The sequence below is a fragment of the Rhinoderma darwinii genome, chromosome 6, assembly GCF_050947455.1.
Source record: "Rhinoderma darwinii isolate aRhiDar2 chromosome 6, aRhiDar2.hap1, whole genome shotgun sequence".
NCBI classification, from domain to species: Eukaryota; Metazoa; Chordata; class Amphibia; order Anura; family Rhinodermatidae; genus Rhinoderma; species Rhinoderma darwinii.
This window is the reverse complement of record NC_134692.1, coordinates 122,947,229-122,973,861: the sequence shown is the minus strand read 5'-3', so window position 1 is coordinate 122,973,861 and position 26,633 is coordinate 122,947,229. Positions and strand designations below refer to the sequence as shown.

General features: G+C 41.6%; 1 protein-coding gene and 1 long non-coding RNA gene across 2 annotated transcripts; both read right to left on the bottom strand.

Annotated features, from left to right (window-relative positions):
• Positions 1-3,641: 3,641 nt before the first annotated feature.
• On the bottom strand, positions 3,642-14,424 carry LOC142656649 (protein kinase C theta type-like). Its single transcript, XM_075831574.1, has 4 exons — positions 14,167-14,424; positions 5,958-6,208; positions 5,539-5,601; positions 3,642-5,371 (listed from the first exon to the last, which is right to left on the bottom strand). The coding sequence occupies exons 1-4, from the start codon at positions 14,422-14,424 to the stop codon at positions 4,717-4,719; spliced, it is 1,227 nt and encodes a 408-aa protein (XP_075687689.1). The 3' UTR covers positions 3,642-4,716.
• Positions 14,425-20,060: 5,636 nt separating this feature from the next.
• On the bottom strand, positions 20,061-23,158 carry LOC142655740 (uncharacterized). The gene is made up of 2 exons (XR_012849546.1): positions 22,932-23,158; positions 20,061-20,984 (listed from the first exon to the last, which is right to left on the bottom strand). It is a non-coding gene; the product is annotated as an uncharacterized LOC142655740 (long non-coding RNA).
• Positions 23,159-26,633: the final 3,475 nt, after the last annotated feature.

Here is a 26,633-nt window from a genome sequence, read left to right as displayed (position 1 = left end):
CCTCTCATGGGTCTCTCTGCAGTCTCTCTTTATACTCTCCTCTCATGAGTCTCTCTGCAGTCTCTCTTTATACTCTCTTCTCATGAGTTTATCTGCAGTCTCTCTTTATACTTTCCTCTCATGAGTTTATCTGCAGTCTCTATTTATACTTTCCTCTCATGAGTTTCTCTTTATACTCTGCTCTCATGAGTTTCTCAGCAGTCTCTCTCCCTTCCCTCTCTTGTCTGCTCCTCTATCACAGAGCTCCTCCTCCTGCTCCTCTAGCACAGAGCTCCTCCTACCGCTCCTCTAGCACAGAGCTCCTGCTCCTGCTCCTCTAGCACAGAGCTCCTCCTCCTGCTCCTCTAGCACAGAGCTCCTCCTCCTGCTCCTCTAGCATAGAGCTCCTCACCCTGCTTCTCTAACACAGAGCTCCTCCTCCTGCTCCTCTAGCACAGAGCTCCTCCTCTTGCTCCTTTAGCACAGAGCTCCTCCTCCTGCTCCTCTAGCACAGAGCTCCTCCTCCTGCTATGGTAGTAGCAGGGAAAAAGGAAAAGGGAGGAAACCTCCAGCTCACCAGCTTCACACTCCTGTGTTAAGTATCGCCCGGATCAGCCGCCACGGCTCGCGGCAGGTAACAATAGCAACGAAGAGAAAGGATCCAGCGATGTATAGTGTAGATAAGGGAAAACTGCGTTCCCACTTTATTGAAAAATAATCCACGAACAGTGACACAAAGTAACGGAAACACCAGGAGGGTAACAAGTTGGTAGAATGGCAAAGAATGAAGCCTACGCGTTTCAAGCACTGGCTGTGCTCTTAATCATGGCTCAGACGAATGAGCTACTGCAAGGCGTGGGGGTAAATATATCGTGGGAAAGGTAGAAGGATGTACCTGGAACGTAACAACGCCCTCTAATATGGTAATTGCGGATCCAGGAAACTAGATCAATAAAACGGTATGTATAAAATATAAACTAAATATAGCTAATGTACCCGAAGGAAAACTAACATGAAATATAAATGTAAGTTATATACTGCTGGTAGAAAAAATTAAATGAAAATGAATATATAACCGGAATGTCCATATATTTAGCACTTGCAGAGCGTCATAAGTCGAAGTTAAATATATCAGAACAGAGGAATAGAAAAATTTATATACAATATACAAAACATAAACCAATAAATATGCAAAATGGAGAAAATACTACATAACATGATGAAAAAAGAATGTAAAAACATATAATTCACTGACCGGAATAGTAAAGTCGGCAAATGAGAGCCGTAACTGATAACAAATTCATACATTTACATAGGGATTTGAATTTATTTTATGTAATGGTATGTGGTACCAAAGTTACTACTGACACAAATGAAATTGTGACTGACATCGGCCAGAAAAAATATAGAAATACATATAAATAAGATGAATGACATATTAATGGAAACAAACCCCATAAGGGAGATATTTATAAAGATAAAATGTAAGACATAAAAACGAAATATCTTGTAAACGAGATATTAACCAAGATTATGGGTATGTGATGGAATAAATAAACACTGACACAGAGATATCAAAAGATGGGAGATACAAAATTCAAATAAATAAATAAATATAATCTCATAATTGGACTTTGTTTGATATTGTTGATAGAATATGGAGTGAAATAATGATTTGATGAGATGCACATACATACAGCAACAATAATGTACAGGGAGCTAAATAATGTAAACACGCCCAGATGTACGCACATAATACACGCCCAGTTGTACTTTTACTTTTCAACACGCCCAGTTGTACTTTTGCAAGCCTCATTTGCATAAATACGAAAATGGTCATAACTTGGCCAAAAATGCTCGTTTTTTAAAAATAAAAACGTTACTGTAATCTACATTGCAGCGTCGATCTGCTGCAATAGCAGATAGGGGCTGCAAAATCTGGTGACAGAGCCTCTTTAACACTTGGCTATTTGTTGCAGGTTTTACATTCTTATTGAATTCAAAAGGGCGAAAACCCGCAACAGAAAAGCAACGAAAACGCAGCATAAATTGACATGCTGCAGATTAAGAATTCACACCGCAGGTCAATATATAAACGTTTTCGCTGCGTTTGTTTCCGCAGCGCGGGCATGAGATTTTCGGTCTGCCTGTCTCCTAATAAACGTATTACCGGCAGTACTGACGTGCGCTGCAGCAATTAGCGATAGCGTCTTTGCAGTATTTTGAGATATTAAATAAAGCTGTGACCGGCCCCATCCATGAAAGAATTCAGTTGTATGTGTTTTATTTCTACATGGGCTGGAGAGAATTTGTAAATGGGTTTTCCGATTTCATGTAACTAAAGCTTAATCACGGTATAAATATACATTATGTTTCAATTCCTGACCACTACGTTACATTCAGAGGCTTCATCCCCAGACGAACGTGAATAACGTCCGTGTGCTGCATAGGAAAATCCCGTGCAGCACACAGACCCATTGATTTCAATGGGGCCGTTCACACATGCAGGAGTTTTCATGCAGTGCGCGTCCGTTGCGTAAAACTCACTGCATGTCCTATATTGGTGCGTTTTTCACGTGCGTTAATCTGATACGCTCGTGTGAATGTAGCCTAAGCTAGTCCTGCTCTCAGTTGAGATGTACACACAATTGTATCCAGTCTAGGCAATGTTCTCTAAAGGTCTAGACTGGATACAATAGTGTCCACCTCTCAGCTGGTGCCCCCATATTATTTACATTTTAAAAGGTGCTATTATATGAGTATTTTCACCCAGCTTTCCCAGACGCCTGACTATTCAGCCAGCAGGTAAATGGGGGTGGGGGATGTGTCATTACACAGCTAGGCACATTTACTATTCAGGAGTTTGTGATAGTTGGTGACATCACCTTTGGTTGCTGTAATTTCGGCCATTTGGTTGTCACCCTACTCTTCTAGTATGAAAAATATAAATGGAAATGATAGAATAGACCATTCCTATTGAGTCTCTCAGTGTGGACTCCTGTCTTCAGGGGATTTTCCTTGTTCTTGAATGTTTCTCTGTGATGTGAAGAATCTGGTAGAAGCATCCATGAGGTGAATGCCCTGACTGTAGGGGGCAGCATTGTAGCAGATCCACCAATCTCCACTGTGCCCCATTCATTGTATCCAGTCTAGGCAATCCTCCATGAGAGAACTACTCCAGTTCTCACCTGCACTGATACATTGTAACAAACTCTCTTATCATTGTATAACCCATTTTCAAGTGCTGTATTAGGGAAATAGAGATAATAGAAAGGTGTTTTCCGTTCAGGACGCTCATCAACTAGCCAGAATAGAGAAGGGCTACAAACAGTATCTCCTGTTCAGGAGGATCCGACACGTCCATGTATTACATTGTGATTTTAGTTGGACCTGTGTAATGCTTCATTCCACCTTTAGAGGCGCAGTAAGACATTTTAACACTTGCAGTCGGTTTCCCCACAGATGACAAGATCCCTCTAACAAAATGGAGGTTGTAAAAGGCCGACAACCCCTGTAAAGCTCTGTTCACACCAAATTTGGTTTTATATCTGACATATACCTTTTAAATGGCTTAAACCTGGAGAATCAGACATTGGGCCTATACAACATTTACTACATAGACGTCCAATGAGAATAAAAACAAGCACAAAGATGTAGGGGGTAAAAGGAAGATTTTATTTATAGATAAGAGGGGGGTATATTTTATTATTAGGATTTTTTTAAATATAATTATTAAGTAATATGTATATGTATGTGTCAAATATTTTAAATATATATGTAAATTTAAGGCCGTGTTGATCCAGAGGAAGGCGAAAACCCCTGTGATGAATGGGCCAATTCTCATATAAGGGGGAAAATTCCTTCCTGACCCCAAATATGGCGATCAGAATAATCCCAGGATCAAAGGAGGCTGATGTGTAATATGGGGGTAGACTTGAAACAATTTACTTTTTTTTATTATTTTTATTTATTTATATTATATTATAAGTGTACCTACTTATTAATCTATCATCCTAAACCTAATTAAGGCCGTGTTGATCCAGAGGAAGGCGAAAACCCCCTGTGAGGAATGAGCCAATTGTCCTCATATTAAGGGGGGAAAATTCCTTCCTGACCCCAAATATGGCGATCAGAATAATCCCAGGATCAAAGGCTGATATCTCATCTATCTATAATATGTGTCTACGTGCGGGTGCCTATACTTATCATGTAGTGTGGGTGCCTATACTTATAATGTAGTGCTAGTGTCTATACTTCTAATGTAGTGTGGGTGTCTATACTTATCATGTAGTGTGGGTGTCTGTACTTATTATGAAGTGTGGGTGATGTGGGTGTAATGTGTGATGTGTGTATTACTTACCTGGCCTGTGCTGGGGTAAGTTCAGGGATAATAGCCGCTCAGGTACATTTGCCGCTACTCAGGATCGTCAGGACTACAACATGCGGCTATTGTTCCTGAACTCTACAGATGGAATCTAAGCACAGGCCGCTCCTGGGGGTGAAGAGGATCTTCAGGCCGGAGTGATGTCAGATGCCAGCCCGGGATTGGAGGATGCAAAGTCAAGCAACTGGGGTAGCAACAAGATGGCAAAGGTGCAGCATGTAGATGGTACGGAGAGAGATGATATTCTAGGGCAGCCGAGGCGACATACAGCAGCAGAGATTTGATGTGCGGGTCAGGAGGCATGAAGTTCTGGGCAGTGGATCTCATCAATTTAAGAAGCAGCAGAGACAAAGTCATTGGAAGAGACAGAGGCAGAAGACACGGACAATGAGGAGGAACAGAAGGTAAGAAAAACATCTGATGAGTGTTATCTCCAGAGGAGGAGGATCTAACCCGGTCCAGCTTGGTGACATATAGCTGAATCCAGCCAAGGGGTGAAGAGATTTTTTACTCTCCGGCCACTGCAGATGGTGATTCTCCAGAACTGGCTCAAATGGTGTGAATGGCGGCCGTGCTCTCCTCTCCTCCAGTTCCTCCCAGCCGATGGTGGAAAAGCATGGATGCGCTCTGATGTTCCCGCGCACACCCAGGCGCTTCTTAGGATTCTTATGCAGCAGTTTTTTGACGAGATGTTTTACGTCAGTGTTAAGCCAAGATGGAAATATGGGCTTTTTGGTGGTGATGGCTTTGTAAGCCGTTTGCCGGTCTGGGCCGTTGTTAAAGGGGAAGCGTCCTGTTGACATCCTGGACACCACAATCCCCAGGCTCCACCAATCAACTGCTGGGCCATATCTCTTCCTAAGAAGCACCTCAGGGGCCATGTAATAAAATGTTCCCGTCACTCCACGGATGTTATTGGAGGCGGTGACGCCATCTTGGGCGAGCCCCAGGTCGATGATTCGGATGTGGCCAGCTGCATCCAGCATGATGTTATCAGGCTTTAGATCTCTGCAAAGAAATGAGACAAGAGAATGAGAAATCTGCCCAGTGATACAGGAGGAGGGTGATGGGTCACTGCAAGACTAAACAGAATAGCGATTCAGGACCCTTGGAAAGCTGGGTGCATTATTTCCAGCACGTAAAGAAGACGAAAAAAAGAGGAAAGTTCTGCTTACCGGTGGACGATGTTGTGTCCATGGAGGAACTGGAGGCCACACACTATCTCTGCTGTGTAGAATCTGATGGGAAAAACAGATTGTAGTCTCAATGTCATCAAATATTCCTGCATCAATTCCCTAATATGATGTGTGATTCTGTGGGGTCTGTGGCAGAGAAGAGGTGCTGTTTATGGCAGCCTGTATTCTCTCTATTCTCTGCATTGTCCTTCATCTGACCTCCTAGCTATGTTTTCCTCACCCGAGAAAGAGATTCAGTTTTCTGTCCTATCCCTTTATCTAAATCCCTTAGCCAAGGCTGAGTGGCTTGTGCCCACCAGCTCTCCCCTGACTACACCCCTGACCATAACTGTTATCCCACCTCCTCTGTTGTCTTTTTGATATATTCCTCTTAGACTCCTGATTAGTTATTTACTAACCTTACGCTGCCGGTGTCCAAGCAGCCGCACATCCTGATCGAAGCCTCCAGGCTGCCACCGGACAGATACTCCGTGATAAAGCATGCGCTCTCCCGAGACTGTTGTGCGGCATAGAGGTGGCATAGGAATGGGCAGTCTCGGGCCGCCAGGAGTATCCGCCGCTCTCTCATGATTACTTCTGTATTGTCCCGTTTGGTGATCATCTTTACGGCCATATAGGTGTTTCGGCCGGGGACTGATGCCAGCACCACCTGAGGAAAACAAGTGGACAATCCTCATGAGAAGAAGAAGGAACAGGGGTGGACTGAGGGGTCGTCATTCGGGTAATACCCAGGACCCTACAGCTGAATAAAGCTGAGCTCCCGTCATAATGCAGTGTCCGCTGTTGGATGTTCTATGGAGAGGTCTTAAGGACAAGCACTAGATAGGTCTTTGACTTGGTTGGGATCCATACAGCTACTGTAATGTGTAATGTGGACATAGAGGTCACTGTATGTATTGTTTCCTTATAGCAGCTTAAATGGGCCAGGACATGGAAATAAATAATGCCCCCTCCCCCACAGCTGTGAACTTTGAGATCAGCAATGAATCGGAATACCACTTTATAGCAGCACTAGACCTAAATGTGATGATAAGAGGAACAGATGAGATATATGACATAAAGCAGTGGTCACTGGGCAGGACATTTTCTGGATGTCTGATTATGAATTCCATAGAAGAACATACAATCACCATCTGCACAATATTAACCCCTTAACGCAACTTTATGTCATAGTTTGCCCTGCATTAAGGCACCATGAAGTACAGTTACGTCATGGTGCTATTCTGTCACCATGTCCAAAGAGATGGTGACAGAACAGTGACATCGGCAGTCACAGACAGCCGATAGTCACAGTCACTCGTCAGGGGAACAATCGCAGCGCGGTGCCGCCAGCGATCACTGTGATTTGTCAGTCAGTAGTGACTGACCAATCACAGTATTGCAGCATGGTTACTGGGCTAAAAGAGCCGGGTAGCCACACTAGCCGATCGGCTGTTAGCAACAGGAGGCCTAACAATGGCACTTTGTCTGTCAAGTATGGGGATTAAAAGGCTTCTGGCCGCAGATAAAAGATGGCGGCGGGCACTGAAGCTGAGCCTGCACCATGAGTCGAAGGGTGTCAGCTGTATATTAAAGCTGCCATCCTGCTGTAACGGCCGGGAACGGAGCTACCTCTGTACCCTGCCATTAACCCCTTAGATGCCGCGATCAAAACGATCGCGGCATCTTAGTGGTTTGCAGGAGATTGGCATCGCTGTGATGTGGTTGCACGGATTCCGATTCCTAATAGGCTTGCTGTCAGTGAATAGCTGACAGCTCTAATGCATTGCATTAGAAAGGTAGTGCAATGTATTAGAATAAAGATGAGAGGTGCAGGTCTTCAAGTCCCCTAGTGGGACAAGAAAACATAAAAATAAAAAAAGTTCAGCTAAAGTGTAAAAATTAAAGTTCTAAGTTAAAAAATTAAAAACTGCCTTTTTTTCCTATAATAAGTACTTTATTATAGGAAACAAAATGAAACCGTTAAGAAAGTACACATATTTGGTATCACCGCGTTCGTAACAACCCAAACTATAAAACCATAATGTTATTTTTCCCGCACGGTGAACACCACAAAAAAATAAATAACAAACACAATTTTTTGGGTTAAAGCCCTTCTAAAGTATAGAATAAAAAGTGATAAAAAAGTCGCATGTACCCCAAAATGGTACCAATAAAAACTACAACCCGTCCCGCAAAAAACAAGCCATTACACAGCCTTGTCAAAGCAAAAATAAAAAAGTTATGGCTCTCAGAATATGGTGAAACAAAAAATACATTATTTTCAAAAAAGGGATTTTTTTGTGCAAACGCTGCAAAACATAAAAAAACTATATACATATGGTATCACCGTAAGGGCAAAGCCACACGTGGTGGAATTCCTCTTGAATTCCGCAGCGGACACTCCGCAGCGTTAATCCGCAGCGGAGCCGTTTGTCCATTGACTTCCACTTTTATTTAGCAGTGTTCGTTTAGACGATGCGTAAAATTCCGCTGCGGAGCATAGGCTGCGGAGCGGAATTTGGTGTTCGCAGCATGCTAGGGCTGTTGCGGAGTTGTGGCGGACTAGTTGCGGACTCATGGCGGAATTTCTCCATTGACTTCAATGGAGATTCTAAATTCCGCAATGAAGTCCGCAGCTGTCATGCACATGTTATGTGTGCTGCGGATGCGTCTTGCTTTTTTGCCATGACATTTCTTCTTTCTGGCTGGACCTATGTATTTCTAGGTCTACAGCCAGACTGAGGAAGTCAATGGGGCTCCCGTAATTACGGGAGCGTTGCTAGGAGACGTCAGTAAATAGTCACTGTCCAGGGTGCTGAAAGAGTTAAGCGATCGGCAGTAACTGTTTCTGCACCCTGGACAGTGACTACCGATCCCAATATACAGCAACCTGTCAAAAAAATAGAAGTTCATACTTACCGAGAACTCCCTGCTTCTGTCTCCAGTCCGGCTTCCCAGGATGACGTTTCAGTCTAAGTGACGGCTGCAGCCAATCACAGGCTGCAGCGGTCACATGGACTGCCGCGTCATCCAGGGAGGTCGGGCTGGATGCCGAAAGAGGGACGCGTCACCAAGACAACGGCCGGTAAGTATGAAATTTGTTTACTTTCACTAGGGAAAGTGCTGGCCCTTCTCTCTATCCTGCACTGATAGAGAGAAGGGAAGCACTTTTCCCGCAGTCCGCAGCAGCTAGTCCGCATCAATTTACTGCACATTTTGGGCAGATCCGCCGCAGAATCTGCAACGCAGATTCTGTGCGGAATTGATGCGGACAGTTGCGGAGGAAATCCGCCACGTGTGGGCATGCCCTAAATATATCCACCCGCAGAATAAAGTAAAATGTCATTTATAGCGCACGGTAAACACTGTAAAAAAACAAACAAAAAAACATTATCAGAATTGCTGGTTTTTGGTCACATTGCTTGCCAAAAAAATGGAATAAAAAGTGATTAAAAAAAATGTGTACCCCAAAATGGTCCTAATGAAAACTACATATTGTCCCGCAATAAATAAGCCCTCACACAGCTCCGGTTGTGAAAAAATAAAAAAGTTCCGTCTCTCAGAAAATGGCGATGAAAAATATGCATTGTTCCAAAAGCGGATAAGATTGGGCGCCATTTATCAGTGCGACACCGGCCACACATCTATGAATTGTTTATTTACCCCATTATTATACCCTATTATTATGCCCTGATGTACACCGCACAGCTTACATATGCCCCCACATTATACACCGAAATACCAGTAAAACCCCAAACAGAACAACTGCCAAGCAAAATCTGTGCTCCGAGAGCCAAATGGCGCTCCCTCCCTTCTAAACCGTACAGCGTGCCCAAACAGCAGTTTACGTCCACATATATGGTATTGTCATACCCGGGAGAACTGGCTTAACAGTTTATGAGATATTTGTCTTCAGTGGCACAAACTGGGCACAACATATTGTGCACTAAATTGGCATATCAGTGGAAAATTGCAATTTTCACTTTGGACCATCCGCTGGGCACTAATTTCTAATGTAGAATCACCTGTGGGGTCAAAATGCTCACTACATACCTTAAAATGCCATAAGGGGTGTTACATAGTTACATAGTTACATAGTTAGTACGGCTGAAAAAAGACACATGTCCATCAAGTTCAACCAAGGGAAGGGAAAAGGGAAGGAAAAATTTCTACACATAGGAGCTAATATTTTTTTGTTCTAGGAAATTATCTAACCCTTTTTTAAAGCCATCTACTGTCCCTGCTGTGACCAGCTCCTGCGGTAGGCTATTCCATAAATTCACAGTTCTCACTGTAAAGAAGCCTTGTCGCCTCTGCAGCTTGAACCTTTTTTTCTCCAGACGGAGGGAGTGCCCCCTTGTTTTTTGAGGGGGTTTTACAAGGAACAGGATTTCACCATATTTTTTGTATGTGCCATTAATATATTTATATAAGTTAATCATGTCCCCCCTTAGTCTTCTTTTTTCAAGGCTAAATAGGTTTAATTCTTTCAATCTTTCCTCATAACTTAAATTCTCCATGCCCCTTATTAGCTTCGTTGCTCTTCTTTGTATTTTTTCCAACTCCAGGGCATCCTTTCTATGAACTGGAGCCCAGAACTGAACTGCATATTCTAGATGAGGCCTCACTAATGCTTTGTAAAGTGGCATTATTACATCCCTGTCCCGCGAGTCCATGCCTCTTTTAATACACGACAATATCCTGCTGGCCTTTGAAGCAGCTGATTGACACTGCATGCTGTTATTGAGTTTATGATTTACAAGTACACCCAGATCCTTCTCAACAAGTGAATCCGCCAGTGTAGCGCCCCCTAGGACATATGATGCATGCAGGTTGTTGGTACCAAGATGCATAACTTTACATTTATCTACATTAAACTTCATTTGCCAAGTGGACGCCCAAACACTTAGTTTGTTTAAATCTGCCTGTAATTCATGAACATCTTCCATAGTCTGAACTATATTACATAGCTTGGTGTCATCTGCAAAAATAGAAATAGTGCTATTAATCCCTTCCTCTATATCATTAATAAATAAGTTGAATAATAGTGGTCCCAGCACTGAACCCTGGGGTACACCACTTATAACCGGGGACCATTCAGAGAAGGAATCATTGACCACAACCCTCTGGATACGGTCCTTGAGCCAATTCTCAATCCAATTACAAACTATATTTTCTAAACCTATAGTCCTTAATTTACCCATTAGGCGTCTATGGGGGACAGTGTCAAATGCCTTTGCAAAGTCTAAAAACACTAAATCCACAGCGGCCCCTCTGTCTAGACTTCTGCTCACCTCTTCATAAAAACAGATTAGATTAGTTTGACAACTTCTGTCCTTCGTAAAACCGTGCTGGCTGTCACTTATAATGCTATTTATTGTCACATAATCCTGTATATAGTCCCTCAATAGCCCCTCAAACATTTTCCCCACGATGGATGTTAAGCTTACTGGTCTATAATTACCCGGGGAAGACCTAGAGCCCTTTTTGAAAATAGGCACCACATTTGCCCTGCGCCAGTCCCTTGGCACTATACCAGTCACTAGAGATTCTCTGAATATTATGAAAAGGGGGACAGAAATAACTGAACTAAGCTCTTTAAGAATTCTAGGGTGTAACCCATCTGGTCCCGGAGCCTTGTGCACATTTATTTTATTTAATTTAGTTTGGACCATCTCTACATTCATCCAATTCAGTATATCAACTGATATATTAACAGCACTGGCACCGGCTACATCAGCTGCTCTTTCTTCTGTTGTATATACAGAGCTAAAGAACCCATTTAGTAACTCTGCCTTCTCTTGATCCCCTGTGATCAACTCCCCATTACCATTATCTAGGGGTCCTACATGTTCAGACCTGGGCTTTTTTGCATTTATATACTTGAAGAATTTTTTAGGATTTGTTTTACTATCCCTGGCCACCTGCCTTTCATTTTGTATTTTTGCTAATTTTATTACATTTTTACAGATTTTATTAAGCTCTTTATATTTTACAAAGGCTACAGCTGTACCCTCAGATTTGTATTTTTTAAATGCCCTTTTTTTGTCATGTATTGCCCCTTTCACAGAAGGTGTAAGCCATGTGGGGTTTAATTTGAGTCGTTTATACTTGTTACCTGTAGGAATAAATTTTGCACTATAATAACTCAAAGTAGATTTGAAAATCTCCCATTTATCATTTGTTCCATTATTTGACATTAGTTCTTCCCAGTCTATATCCTGAATTGCAGCCCTCATCCTGGGAAAATTGGCTTTCTTAAAATTAAATGTTTTTGCCCTCCCAGCCTGCGTTTGTTTTTTACAGTATAGGTAAAATGTAACTATATTATGATCACTGTTACCGAGGTTTTCACGAACATTGACATTCCCAACAAGATCTGCATTATTAGAAATGACCAGATCCAACAGAGCTTGTAGTTTCCAATATGGGGGGGGGTCACTACTTGGGGGTTTGTTTTACTATTTGACTTCAGGGCCCTGCAAGTGTTGGCCAATGCTGTGAAAATCACCAAAATAGACCTCAAATGTGCATGGTGCTCTTCCCTTCTGAGCCCTGTCTTGTCCAGGCAAATGATAAATGCCTTGAGGGGTGCAGTTTCCAAAATGGGGTCACTTCTTGGGGCTTCCACTGTACTCTGGTACCTCAGGGGTTTTGCATATGTGACATGGTGGCCAAAAACCAATACAGTAAAATCTGCATGCCAAATAGCGCTCCTGCCATTCTGAGCCCTGCCGTGTATCCAAACAGCAGTTTATGACCACATGTGGGGTATTGCCGTAATCGGGAGAAATTGCTTTACAAATGTTGGGGTGCTTTTTCTCCATTATCCCTTGCAAAAATAAAGACATTCTACAATTTAGTGGAACAAAATGTAGATTTTCATTTTCACGGCCCAATTCCAATAAATTCTGCAAAAGACCTGTGGTGTCTAAATGCTCACTATACTTCTAGATAGATTCCTTGAGGCATGTAGTTTCCCAAATGGGGTCACTTTTGGGGGTTTCCATTGTTTTGGCCTCTCATAGGCTTTGCAAATGAAACATGGCACCTGAAAAACAATCAAGCAAAATTTGAGCTCCAAAAGCCAAATGGCACTCCTTCCCTCCTGAGCCCTGCCGTGGGTCCAAACAGCAGTTTATTACCACATATGGGGTATTGCCGTACTCAGAAGAGTTTGCTTTACAAATTTTGTGTTTCTTTTTCTCCTTTATCTATTGTAAAACTGAAAAAATCGGAGCTAAAACAACATTTTATTAGAAAAAAACGTAGATTTTCATTTTCACAGCCTAATTACACTAAATTCAGCAAAATACCTGTAGGGTCAAAATCTTGGTGTTTTTGATAAATAAACACTGAATGTGTCAACCAAATTTCACCACTATCTTAACTGGTTCCCGACGCTGGGTGTGTTTTTACGGCCAGCGGTCAGGTACGGGTCCTTAAAACTCGCGCCATAGACTTTTTACGGCTCGGGTTTTAACTTGCTGCCCGAGCGATCGGGCAGCTGAATTTCGGGTCTCCGGCTGTCAGTGACTGTCGGGGACACTGAGGAGAGGATAGAAGCAGCTTTCGCTGCTTCTGTCTTCTCTGATCACTTGTAGACAGCGCTCAATCAACGCTGTGTATAGGAATAGAGGCAGCGGCCGCGCCGCTGTCTCTATTGCTCCCGGTGTTCATGTGACTGGTCACATGATCGCCGGGTGCTGTTAGTGGCAGACTGCTGCTCGGTCTAACTAGAACCAGCACAGCCCTATTAGTGACAATCGTCACTATGAGAGGGCTGATTTCCTCTGTAACTGGGGCTACTGTGCAGCTCCAGTGGAAAAGCATGGTGTAAAAGAAAGAAAAAATATATATAAAGTTCCCCAAAGGTCTTTTTTGACCTTTGAGGGACAGACCATAGTAATAAAAAAATAAAAGTTAAGTAAAGTGCAAAAAAAATTAATAATAAATGCACATAAAATACCAACCCCCCAAAAAAAACGTTCCCCCCGCCAATCATTGTTGTAACGCTAGGGCGGACCCAATTACCCTAATATAAACATGTAATATATTAAAATTTACAGTAGACAATGACGATCACAAATAAAAGGTCTATTTTAGGGTAAAATGTTATGTTATTACCAAAAAAAAATAGCTGAAATGTAAAAAAGCTTATTGTTTTACTATTATTTTCAAACTTTAAGAATAAAAATTCAAAAATAGCAAAAAGGATGTATATAAAAATTATAAAAAAGAAACCTGCATTGTCTACGGAATAAACATCTCAAAAATCACTTTGTTAGCCCAACAAATAAAAAAGTCATAGCCTAACACGTGCTAAAAAGGGTTAAACGGTGTCTGGTCCTGAAGGCTCAAAATAGCGCAGTCCTGAACTGGTTAAAGTCCAATTTGTCATGAGAAAACAATTTCAGAATCGCTTGAACAAATAAAAGCATTTCAAAGTTATTACCACTTCAAGTGATACATGTCAGATTTGAAAAAAATGGTCTGGTCCTTAGGCCAAAACAGTCTTAGTCACTATGGGGTTAAATGGCTGATAACAGAAAACAATAGATGCAGATAAAACAAAAAATAGGTTTACTGTTCCTTTAAAATTAAATAAGGAGTTGTAATACTCACTTTGCCAAAGCTGCCCCTACCCAGGACCTGGTGGATGGTGAAGCGGCTGATGTTAAGCCTGGCATAGGGGCTGGATGTTCCAGAGTCTTGGCTGCTCCCAGAACTTGGCTCCTCATCCTCCAATCCTCTGTGGTCTCCTCTGTCCTGGTCTCCTCTCCTCTTCTTACTGCTCTTCTTACATCCTGCAACGCTCTCCTCTTCCCTCTTCCTCTTCTCGTCTCCTCTCTTCTTCTTCTCGCTGTGTCCAGTGGACGCCATTTAAGCAAATCTCTTCCAAACTGTAGATCTCCGTCTAATCGCTGCCGTCGACAGTTGAAAGTAAACGTCAGTTGGTCGTGTGCAGGTCACATGATGTCAGAGGTCATGGAATCCTCAGGTGGCACCTGCCTGGCACTGATCTGCCATATCTGATGTGGGCAACAAGGGTGACAGTCTAGTGTCCAGGGGAATGAGAGGGAATTTCATGGCGGGTTCTTCAAGTTCTGTATAATTAGTAGATGGGAATGGGGGCAAATAAAGAGTCTGGTATATTAGGGCTGGCAGTGGTGCCCATAGCTCATCAGAAACTGTAAATAATAGTTGTATAATACATGTTCATGGGTTTTTACTACTTACGTCTCTGTAAATGTATAATCGATATGTGCAGATAGCAGAATGCACCGATTATACTGAGATAAGATTCGCTGTATAGACACCGCTCATCCCTCTCCTAACAGAAGTAACTCTTGTATTCCTAATGGGGGCACTATCTAGTTTTCACTGTTTATACTGGCAAAAATGCCCCTTAACCCCTTAATGACCAGCCTATTTTAGACCTTAATGACAAGCTATTTTTTACGTTTTTCAATCGTCGCGTTCCAAGAGCTATAACTCTTTTATTTTTGCGTCGACATCGCTGTATAAGGTCTTGTTTTTTCCGGGACAAGTTGTATTTTATAATAGCACCATTTTGAGGTACATATTATTTATTGATTAACTTTTATTAACTTTTTTTGGGGGGGAAATAGAAAAAAATCTGAAATTTCGCCTCTCTTTTTTGCGTCCTAAATCTACGCCGTTTACCGTGTGGTATAAATAACACAATAACTTTATTCAGCGGGTTGTTACGATTGCAACGATACCAAATTTGTATAGTTTTTGCATGTTTTACTACTTTTACACAGTAAAAACCCTTTTTTTTAAAAAGTATTTGTTTTTGTGTCTCCGTATTTGAAGAGGCGTAACGTTTTTATTTTTTTCGCCGATGCAGCTGTATGAGGGCTTTTTTTTTGCAGGACGACTTGTAGTTTTTATTGGTACCATTTTTGAGTAGATGCGACTTTTTGATCACTTTTGAATCACATTGTTTTAAAGTCAGGATTCACAGAAAACAGCAATTTTTCCATCTTTTTTTATTTAATTTTTTACGGCGTTCACCGTGCGGGTTAAATAATGTTATAGATTTATAGTCGGGGTCGTTACGGACGCGGCAATACCAAATATGTGTACATTTTTAACTTTATTTTGTTTTTTTAATACTAAAGCAGTTTGTAAGGGGAAAAGCTGTATTTTTCATTTTTTTTTCACATTTTTTTTAATTAACTTTATTAAACTTTTTTTTAAACTTTTTTACTAGTCCCACTAGGGGACTATAATATGCGATTCTGCGATCGCTATTGTAATACACTGCAATACTTTTGTATTGCAGTGTATTATGCCTGTCCGTTTAAAACGGACAGGCATCTGCTAGGTCATGCCAGAGGCATGACCTAGCAGGCATACACTAGAGGCAGAGCTGGGGGCCTTTATTAGGCCCCCGGCTGCCATAGAAGACACAGACACTCGGCGATCGTATCGCCGGGTGTCGGTGGGAGAGAGCGGGAGCTCCCTCCCTCTCTCCAAAACAACTCAGATGCGGTGCTCGCTATTGAGCACCGCATCTGAGGGGTTAAACGGGTGAGATCGATACTAATAGCGATCTCACCCGGCAGAGCAGGGACGCTCCCAGCCCTCAGCTGCCTCTAGCAGCTGAGAGCAGGGAGATTTGACAGCTCCCTGCTCTGTTTACTTATTCCGATGCCGCGACGTAAAAAGTCTATGGCATCGGAATAAGGCCCGTTAGTGACCGACGTAGAAACACGATGGGCCGATCACTAACGGGTTAAGCACAATGATAATGTGAACCAAGCGTGCTCTCCTAGATATATAGAGTATCGGGGTGAGAGGGGTAATAACCATTTCACTGAATGGGGCCCAGAAAATTGTAATAGCGGCCCTGGCCGTAACACCTACACACAACCATCCATACTACCATCTGTATAGGATTCCTCTCCCTACATCTTCAATAGTCTCCTATGACAACAAAACAAATCAAACAACCACACTGCAACTGCGCTCTGTATTTATCATCAAAAAGTGGAAATGATAACATCACTTAAAGGGATATTCCCATCTTAAACATATATGGCATATCCACAGTGTGTAGCATAAATGCCTGATAGGTGTCAATCCCACCTCTGGGACCCTCAGCCATCCAGTAAGGGGGAAGCAAGTAGTTCTTTCCATAACTTCCATAGACTTTAATGGATAGCGACTCTATATTGAACTTTATGTAGTCTGTAGCGTCCATGAATAAGCAGACAGGGGTCACTGGATTCCTGTTTATCCAATAGGTGAGGTTCCTAGAAGTGATACCTGCACTTGTAAGGCATTGGTGGCACACCCTGTGATTATGTTAAAATGTTTAAGACGGGAATACACCTTAAGGCCCTGTTCACGCTGAGTATTTTGCAGGTAGAAAAATCTGCTTTAAAATTGCTTCAGGAATTTTTTCGCGAAAACCGCTTTCTCTGCCTCCCATTGATGTCAATGGGAGGTCAGAGATGGAAACTCCCGAGGATAAAGCATGTTGCTTATTTTTCCCTCGAGCGGGTGTTTTTCGGTGCTAATTCCGATGAGGTTTCCGCGTCAAAATCAGTACCAAAATACTCAGTGTGAACTACCCCTTAATGATCAGGTAAGTGTAAGGAGACATCCCTGGCGGGAGGACCGCAGTTCTGAGGATATAAGGAGTCAGGTAAATGTCATCCTTAGTGGGAGCTTCTTTTACAGGCAGATTGCCGGAAGCATTGGAAAGAAGGTCGTCTTGCTGCTGTCCTCACCTGCGCTCTTTTTCTGGTCAGCATAAGTTCTGTGTGTTCCCTCTTATATACCTGCTGTGCACTGATATTCCCATGTGCCTTGACCCATAGGGCAAAACTAGACCAGTGTCTCCTGACTATTGACCACAGGGGGATCTAGAAGACAAAATGTAATGTCTAGACTCCACTAAAACCCACCGCTGCATGTAGAGAATGGTGAAGGTATTGATCAGCGGCAGCGGGAACAGGGGGCTCCCTCATAGCCCTCATCTGGTGTTGGGACAATGACTTTACATTCCACTGAGAGAAACATCCCATCTTAAGTGTAAAAATTGTCAGATAAATGCAATTCCAACATTAACAACAGAAAGTGGGGATTTTTGAGACATAAGGGAAGAAAAGAGTTTGATAAGGTAAAGCAATGGGAACTACAGGCCCGTACAATGTGATAGGTAAGTTATATGTGTTGTATAAGGGTCTGCTGTTTTGTTCAGGCAGTAAGCATTGAACCACATTTACACAGATGGTGCATATAAAGCTGTTGCCCCAAGAAATAATTTGGAGCAGCGTCGGACTGGGGTTCCTTGGGTCAAGCAGAGAAGATGATTCTGAGGGCCCACCCTCCATCTATAAAGAACATGCACATGTCCTCTGGTTCTCTGGTGGGCTTTGTTTTGTCACTGTATGAGAGAGATATAGTTTCTGAAACCAAGTAGGGTCTCTAAACTCTGTGTAAGTCTGACAAGTCTGCTGAATATGGTGGAGTGGAAGGAAGTTATGTTTTTGAGGCTCTACCAAAGACTGGACTTGGTCATGTTCCGATGCTGGATTGTGGTCTATCAAATTGGCTAATGTTTTGTGAGATCATATGGTTCATAGATCATTTGGAGGACGTTTTATAGAAAGATTGAGCACCATATTTAACAGTAGGCACTGGAGGTCCAGTGTCTATGGAGAAGCCTTGGATTGGGGCAACTGCTGCGCCTAATAAGCTATAATATATTTCTTAACATTTCTTTTCTGTCTTTCCCACGCCTCCCTATCAGTTTCCTATTAGATCCAGCAGAAGGTTACTTGTCTGATGTGAGCAGTCAAAGTGTTATCTATTATAAAAACTGTGGGCACCTCTAATAAAAGTCGAGGTGCCACATATGTGTCAATATTATATCATCATGAGACGAAGGAAAGATGACACATAAATGTAACTGTTCACGACCAAAAATGTATAAAAACATCTTTATTTCTTTATCAAGCTATGCAAAGACATTTAAATATAAATAGTTGCCATGAGTCCCCTCTAAATAAAGACGTACAATACTGGGAAAAATTTTAGGCAGTTGTAGAAAGATGCTGCAAAGTAAGAGTGCTGTTAAAAATATTTATGTATTTTTGATTCTTATTTATTATTTCTTTACATATTTTGTCTGACTGTCGTTTTTCTCTTTTTCTCTGTATTTGTATTGAAATATTGTTTATTTATTTATTTATTTGTTATAACATATCTTTTATGCACTGTATAGGATGTGTAGGTCATTCATCAACAACATGTACTCAGGTTTTGTCGGGTGAGCCTTCTTAAATTTATGTCCGTGATGGTGTTATGGCTTGGCATAAAGATTTGTCTTACTGACCAAGTCTTTGTGTTGATTCGTGCCTGCGCTGATATGTTTGGGCGTTGTCATGGTTATTCGCCTGTTGACAGTATATGCCTTCTGGTCACAAATGGGATTGAGGGGCATGTCACGCTCCTCTCCTATGGGTGAACCACATTATATCGGCGTTAATGTGTGTGGGCGTTGTCATTGTTACTCGCCTACTGTCTGGATATTATTACGGTCACTTATTGGATTGAGGGGCGTGACCCGCTCCTTCCCGATGGGTGAACCGCATCATCCCCACGGCTGACACGCATCGTTGCGCGTCATTTTTTACGGCGCGGCGCTAGTTATGTCAGTGGGAGTAGTCTTCTCCTGCTGCACACCATTGGTCATTTATTTTCGGGCTCACAGTATTTAAACTTTGGCTGTCAATGTAGTAGCACATCTCCTGACGAAGGTTGCGAAACGCGCGTCGAGGTGCTGCTTGTCCAGGTGTAATACTTTTCCACCATGTCCTCTGCAGGTATAGTTGAATTTTACACTCATTGTAGTTGATATATTTTTGACTTAGTGCTCCATATCTTAATTATATCATCGTACTCTTGGTATTGGAGCGACCTGTCATTGCAGCATTATCTATATCAGGCCCCTGGTGTCCTGATGCTGCTACTGCATGTTGACACACATATGTGGTCTTTCATCCTTTCTTAAAGATACATGCTTTTGTGTATGAGGACTTTTCTATCTGATTATATTATATTTAATATTTTTTCATTATATTACACCTGGTATATTTTATGATATTTTAATTGTCTATAGTATATACTTGGGAGGGGGGTTAATTTTTGTATCTCTAATTTTGTATTTATGTGTAATAAAGTATTAATTATGATGAATAAAACTATTTTCATAAAATGATAGTGTATCAAGATTTCTCTTTGGTTTGATGGCTCTGTGTTCCATGTTTATTTTTTTGTATTAACAATGTGGCTTACGGATTTAAGGGAGAAGTAGCTGCTGCCTAGATTTCAATCCTGACTCTTTCTCTGATTGGATTTCATGACTTTCAGTAGCTTTTCCCTACATTTTTCTATTAATCCAGAACATGTGATATATCAGAAAGTTTAAGAGTACAGACAGTTTTCTATAGTATTTTGTTACTTATATAATAATACACTTTGTTTAGGTTTTGATGTTTTTATTAAAATAACATGACTAAATTTTCCACATAAGGTTGGTATACATGAAGGAATTTAAGGTGTAACCAGGAGCAGTTAAAAACATGCTATTCTTAAAGTTCTTTTTTTCAACTAGAGATGGTCTGTAACTGCAGTCTCATCTGTTGGTGCAATGTGGATGAAAGGTATTCCAGTTGAGTCATGTTGTTAGTTGCCATAAATCGTTGGTAGGTGGCACTAATCATGTCCGGGTTGGCACTGTGACTCAGCCGAGCCACAGGCAGAAACATTTGTCATTTTTTACACACAGTCTGGGGATCCAGATCTGTAGTACAAAGATTTGTCCAGTCCAGTTTGGCACTGTGACTCAGCCGAGACACAGGCACAGAAAAAAATCCTTTGAGGTGGACCTATGTTTGCTGGTATTCATGCAAATTCCTTGGGATGCTTTTCCGAGGAAGAGCTCAGTGGAAATTCCATATGAATGAGTCTGTGAGGTAGGTCTTGTTTTCTTCCTCAATGCAATCTTTGGAATTGCAGACACTCTAGGTCCAGTTCCCTCAATTATCGGTGTAGAATCTATAATGTTTAAACCACTGGATTCAGTAACAGGGTAGGTCATGGCAGCTTTGCATTCATGACTTCCACTGCCAACTATTGATTTCCTGTTGCAAGAATACATGTTCTGTGTGGTGTTCTTGATTCTGCATGCACTGAAACTTTTAGTGGTTGCTCGGAAACATTATAGTCATGTCTTGAGCAGCAGAGCCCTGCTGCTCATTACGGTGAAAGTCTGAGGAGCTCCAAAATGTGTTCACTTTATATTTGTCCTCGTGTGGAGATTAAGGACAGGGTTCTTTTGCTCTCAAGAACCAGTGCAGCCATGGACAAATCAATATAAAATGTCCAACCAAGACTTCATCCTGTTAAGATAAAAAAACATATAAGCCTGATTTTGCAGGAATACATTATCAGATAATTCTCATTTTATATTATTCTACTTCATACCACTAGATGGTCAATGAGTAGTTGAAAATTGTGAACTATCAAAGTCTCCCATGGGCTTCATTTATCAAAACTTTCTAAGCTAAAATCTGGCCTGACTGCCCATAGTAACCAATCAGAGATCAGATTTAATATCTTAAAGGCTATGGACATCTTTGCAGACTTTTGTCTATTGCTTTGTATTTTATTTACATAAAACATTTTCACAATTAGTTTGTGTTTTGCAGCTTCTATGTCTTACAATACAAAACAAGCTGCTCTATGCCGATCAGTGCTCATGCCGTCAGACGAGCTAACTGTTGAGTCAGCCTCCAGCCCATCTCTCTGCTCTCCTGAATGCTAATCTAAGCTGACATTTTATTTGATTTAAGTTTAGTTTTATTTTCTTTAGATCAATGTTAGGAGAGCAGAGAAAGGGGTGTGAGACTGACCCGACAGTAAACTCATTTGACGGAATAATTACTGAATGGCAACCAGCAGCTTGTATTGTAAAACATATAAGCTGCAGAAGGCAAACTGTCTCAAATGTTTTTTTAATTAAAACCAATTTGTAAATGTATTTTATTTAATAAAATACATACAATGCAATGAAAGTAAAATGTTGGCAAAGTAGTCTTACCCTTTAACCCATTCACTGCTAAGGAGGTATATTAGAAGTCCTTGCAGAAAGGCACTTCAGTTGCCAAGACCATATCTGATACCCAATCTTTATCATTAAATCTGACTGCTTCTCTAGCAATACCCATTACAGGCTATGGTCATAGCGATAACAATTATCACTAAGAGGGAATGTCTATACATTTCTGATCAATAGAAAATATTTTCATCTGTCAGAAAAGTAAAAACCACTGGAGTAGAACTAGAGTTTCTTAAAACATAAGTTTTACTGTTATTCCCTCTTAAAAATGAGTTGCACAATATTGACACATATATAATATACGTAGGAAGTAAATTTTTTCCTCCATGTTACAAAACCATCAATAGCGTCGTCAGACACCGTGAACAGGCGTTCACTCCAACAAGGGCAACACATGGGCCATGAATTTTCCTTGCCACTGCAGGATTATTGAACGGCAGTCATAGCTCTAGTGGACTTAACACGGGCTGAATGGCCAATCTTCCCTGATGAATTCGGGCCATAAAGAAACGCGTCGGGAGGAAAATATTGATCTCTAACATTGAAGAGAGGTTTCCCAGTGCTCTTGTTTTGAGGAGTCCAACCAAGTGCACCTGACAACAGAACGGGTAGGGGGGTAATTACCCGAGAGGCTCTATAATTATTTGTAAGATGACGATTGGGATAAATAAGATATAAAAGAAAAAAATGGAGCTTACATTTTGACAACCCTGAAAGTTTAAGGTATAAACGACTGAGTCTTTTTCAATTCTACATCTCCTAAGCTTGGATGATACATTGATTTGTGCTATTGAATGTTTTATAACAAGGAGGAAAAAATTTACTTCCTACATATATTATATATGTGTCAATATTGTGCAACACATTTTTAAGAAGGAACAAAAGTAAAAGTTATGTTTTAAGAAACTCCAGTTCTACTCCAGTGTTTTTGTCTTTGATAATTGTGGAGCACTCTATCAAATCATAATCTTGATGAAAGACTATAAAATTCACTATCTTTCTACCGTCTGTCAGAAAAGACAATTTCCCCCACTAACGATTACCATAAACCATGATTTTCAACACTAAAAAAATAAGTATTTGTTAACGCATTAGAATAGGATTAGGGATTTGTGATTATTTAACATTTTCTGACCATAGAGCCAGCGTAAATCCAAGGTTGAGCTGCACTTTAATTCTGCAGGACACATGAGTAGACGGTGGACATACACACAGACAGGGTAGATACCTTCAGACTCCATGTCTGCCCTCTTTCGGTCTTTCTCAAGAAAGAGGGCAGCTGCCAAGAACAATCCTCCTCCGATAGCGCTCACGAATACGCAGACCATGAGGGCATATTTCAGGCTGTTAAACATCAGCAGGTCGGATTCTGGCTTTCCTCTGCGGATGAGGTCAGATAGCTGAGGATAAGAAAATAACACATTGTTATGTAAGATGAATTATGGGAAATATCAGAATATGTGTAGATTTTCTCAGACAGCGGATGCTGGATATTAATGCAGAAATCCGGTGACAGCAGACTGTAGGTGGTGGTGAGTGACAGCTCCTCACTGAGGGTGCTGTATGGGCATTGTGTGTGCACTATATGGTTGCTATATCTTTACTGTCTGTTTGGTGGGGGTGTACTGTATTAGTGCTGTCTCCTTTGTGTGAAATGTATGTGCGTGGTAAGTTGTTCACAAAGGGTATCATGCAGGCTAAGACTGACCCCCAACGTTAAAGAATTTTGCTTAGATACCCTTTAGGATGATGATGTAACTAATACTTACCACTCCGATCAGAGAGGGGCTCCATGCATCACCCAGCAGGTGGGACACAATTATTTGTAGGGCCTCCGCTGTGGATCGTCTTCTGGGGGTCACCACACTCTAAAACAAGAGGACATTCTGAGTAGGCAGAAGGAAGTTACTGAACCTAACTCAACAATGGCAGCCAGACAAAGTGACGGAATATCTGCACTACAATATCTGCAGACAGCGCAGTCTGTACTTGTAGTGTCCTCCGTCTCTTGTCTGGCAGTTATTGCAGAGTCAGTGGCATTTCATAAACTAGGCCGGAAAATAGACATTAGGTAAAATAAATGTCATTTCAGCTGTAATAGAGAAACATCCTCATGGTTTCTGATCACTTACCAGCAGGATGTCGTCCACAACGGCAAAATTCAGTGCCAGCAATAACGCCCCGATGGAGATGAAAATCTGAGGGGAGACAAAACATTCAGAAAAGACTAAATGGGGAATACGGGGAGGGGGCAGTACAATAAGTTACCTCTTATCCTGAACTCTGCTGCACAGGGTGGGTATTAAACCTGCGTATAGACCTTACACTGTATAATAATGTATATGTGTATGAATACCTGTGTGTCTATGTGTATGTATAGCAGTATATCTGTATGTGTATGATATCCACAGGTATACACTGTATGTATAAAGGTATACTGTATGTTTATATATGTCTGCCTAAAGATACAGTAAGTGTATGTAAAGCTGTATATCTGTGTGTGTATGGTATCCACAGCTATAGACAGTATGATTGTATGTATAGGTGTATATGTATGTATATCTACAGGTATGTGTATGGATATTGTTTCTTCACCTTTTTAATATAATTAAAAGAAAAAACATCAATGACAGAAAGCTGTTCATCAGCCACTTACATAGGAGGCCACAAGGCTGAAACTTGCCAATAACAAAGCCAAGAGCAGGAAAGGGGCGCCACCCAGCATTCCGCACGCACAGACTAATGCGTCTGCCCGCGGGTTGATTTTCCTGAACCTCTTGCTTATCTCCACGCCAGCTCCAACTCCCACGATTCCGGTGATCACAGTGATCATGCCAAAAATCAGACTGCAAAGAAAGAGATTATAGAGGTCATCAAATGGATTCTCCACGATTGTATATAAATGATGATTAAAGGACCTGAGTATGACTACTGCTCCAACTATCTGCATGTATCTAAAGATTAAATCCATAAACTCTGTTCTCAGGCTGACAGGGCTCTCTATGGACCTATCCCAAATATCTTGTCAGTATAGAGCAGACAGTCACGTAGCAGTCTATATACACTATGAGGGTGAGGTTTTATATCACAGAATTGTTGAAGATTTTTTTGTGCGGTTTGGCAAATAAATATCCACAAGAATTTATTCACTGCAAATACACATTGCGGAAATGTCGCACATTTTTACAGTGGATTTTACCCTTAGCAATGCAAAGGGTGAAATCTGAGGCAAATACGCAGTAAAATCCACATTTAACACCCCATGTCTGAACCTACCCTGTAAATAGATGGCTGCCAGGAGCCCTGACCACTCACCGCGTAGCCGTGCCCAAAACTCAGGTAGAGAAAGGAAGAGTATGGACATAATGGGAGATAGCCGCCCTCACAACCTCCTGGCACACACAGTAAGTAAGCGTTTACCTGTCATAAAATTGACATATTGCAGTCTGACATGGATCACTTCTGTATAGGATGACCCGGGCCCGCTTGTAGAAGGACAGAGCCCAGTGGGAGAGGGAGCCGGAAACAAATGTCACAGTTGTGAATCCCAGCATGGAAAGCATAAAGCTCGGGCTACAGAGAGAGAGAGAAATGTGAGTGACACAAGAGACACGGGGTAAAGCCAGCGACAACCATCACTACACAGAAAACACTCACTTTTTCAGCAGAGCTTTCACGTCGGTCGTCCAAGAATTGCTGTTTGGGTGTTTATAGCTCTTTTGTTCTGCGGCTCCTCTGGATGGTTCCTTCATAAAGAAGATAAGAAGCAGGACGGCTATAATCCCCAGACCTGGAATGATCTGTCCAGAAGAAGGAGGAGACAATGTATATTATATATATAGAAGTATTACAAATATGAAGTGACTGAAACCAGATAAAGGGGCAAAACCTAGAAATGACTAATAACAAAAAACAACACATGTCAGTGTCCATAAATGACGGTCTACAGCCTCCGGACTGATACTCATAGAGCTGGAACTTTCCCAAGTCCCTACTTATTGTTTATGGGTCCAGAAGATAATGGGAGCAATTCCAATAACAAGACAAAAAATGAAATAATAGTTTGCCTGCAGGAATCCTGCAATCCTCTCACTTACCCGCAGTGCCCAGTGCCAGTCACCACCAAGAACGCTTGTCACTTTGGCCCCCATGATGTATCCAAGGCCACTTAATAGGTAAAAATGAAGAAGATTTATAGTTAAGAAAGGGCATAATCTCTGCACAAATATAACTATAGACATAGATATAAACAGTATAAACTTCTACACTCATTATATATATTAGACACTTTTTGTATCCAGTTAATAATTGTAAAATAATGTGTTTACACAGGACACTCACCAGCCTACGGGGATAGCAGTCCAAAAGATGGACAACATGCGGCTTCGCTGGTCTGCTACAAATAGGTCGGCGATGATGGAGGGGGCAATGGTGGAGTAACTTGCCGCACCGATCCCAACCAGTCCTCGCATGAGCAAGAACAGCCAGAAATACTGGGGAAAAGGAAAAAAAATCATAATTAATAACATCTTTACTAAAGCTTTACCATTGGGACTTTAATATTGATGGCCTATTGTTAGGATAGACAATGGAAGAAATAGATCAAAACTGGTGCAGAGGAAAAATGAAGTATTTGCCAATGGAAACCAATCAGGTTGTTGCTTTTATTTTCCTTAAGATCTCTAGAAAAGTGAGAGGTGGAATCTGATTGGTTGCCATGGGCATCTACTCCACTTTTGCACCAGTTTTGATATATCTCCTCCAGGGAATGTATGATTGATGTGGGTCCGTGGCACTCCTGTGAGCGATGTGTCCATTTCATTGTTTACGCAGGTACATCGGCTTGTAGATAAGGGCGGCTGTGCCTGGCACTGCAGCTTGTCCCATTCACTTCATTGGGTCGCTTGTTGGGGGTCCCGGAGGTCAGAGC

What these genes read in the sequence shown, in the direction of transcription:
- LOC142656649 (XM_075831574.1), bottom strand. Translation starts at nt 14,424, where the DNA reads ATGGCGTCCACTGGACACAGCGAGAAGAAGAAGAGAGGAGACGAGAAG. An exon ending in TTGGACACCGGCAGCGTAAG is followed by an intron (nt 5,602 to 5,957) that starts GTTAGTAAATAA and finishes TTTTCCCATCAG; the next exon opens with ATTCTACACAGCAGAGATAG. An exon ending in GGACACAACATCGTCCACCG is followed by an intron (nt 5,372 to 5,538) that starts GTAAGCAGAACT and finishes ATTTCTTTGCAG; the next exon opens with AGATCTAAAGCCTGATAACA.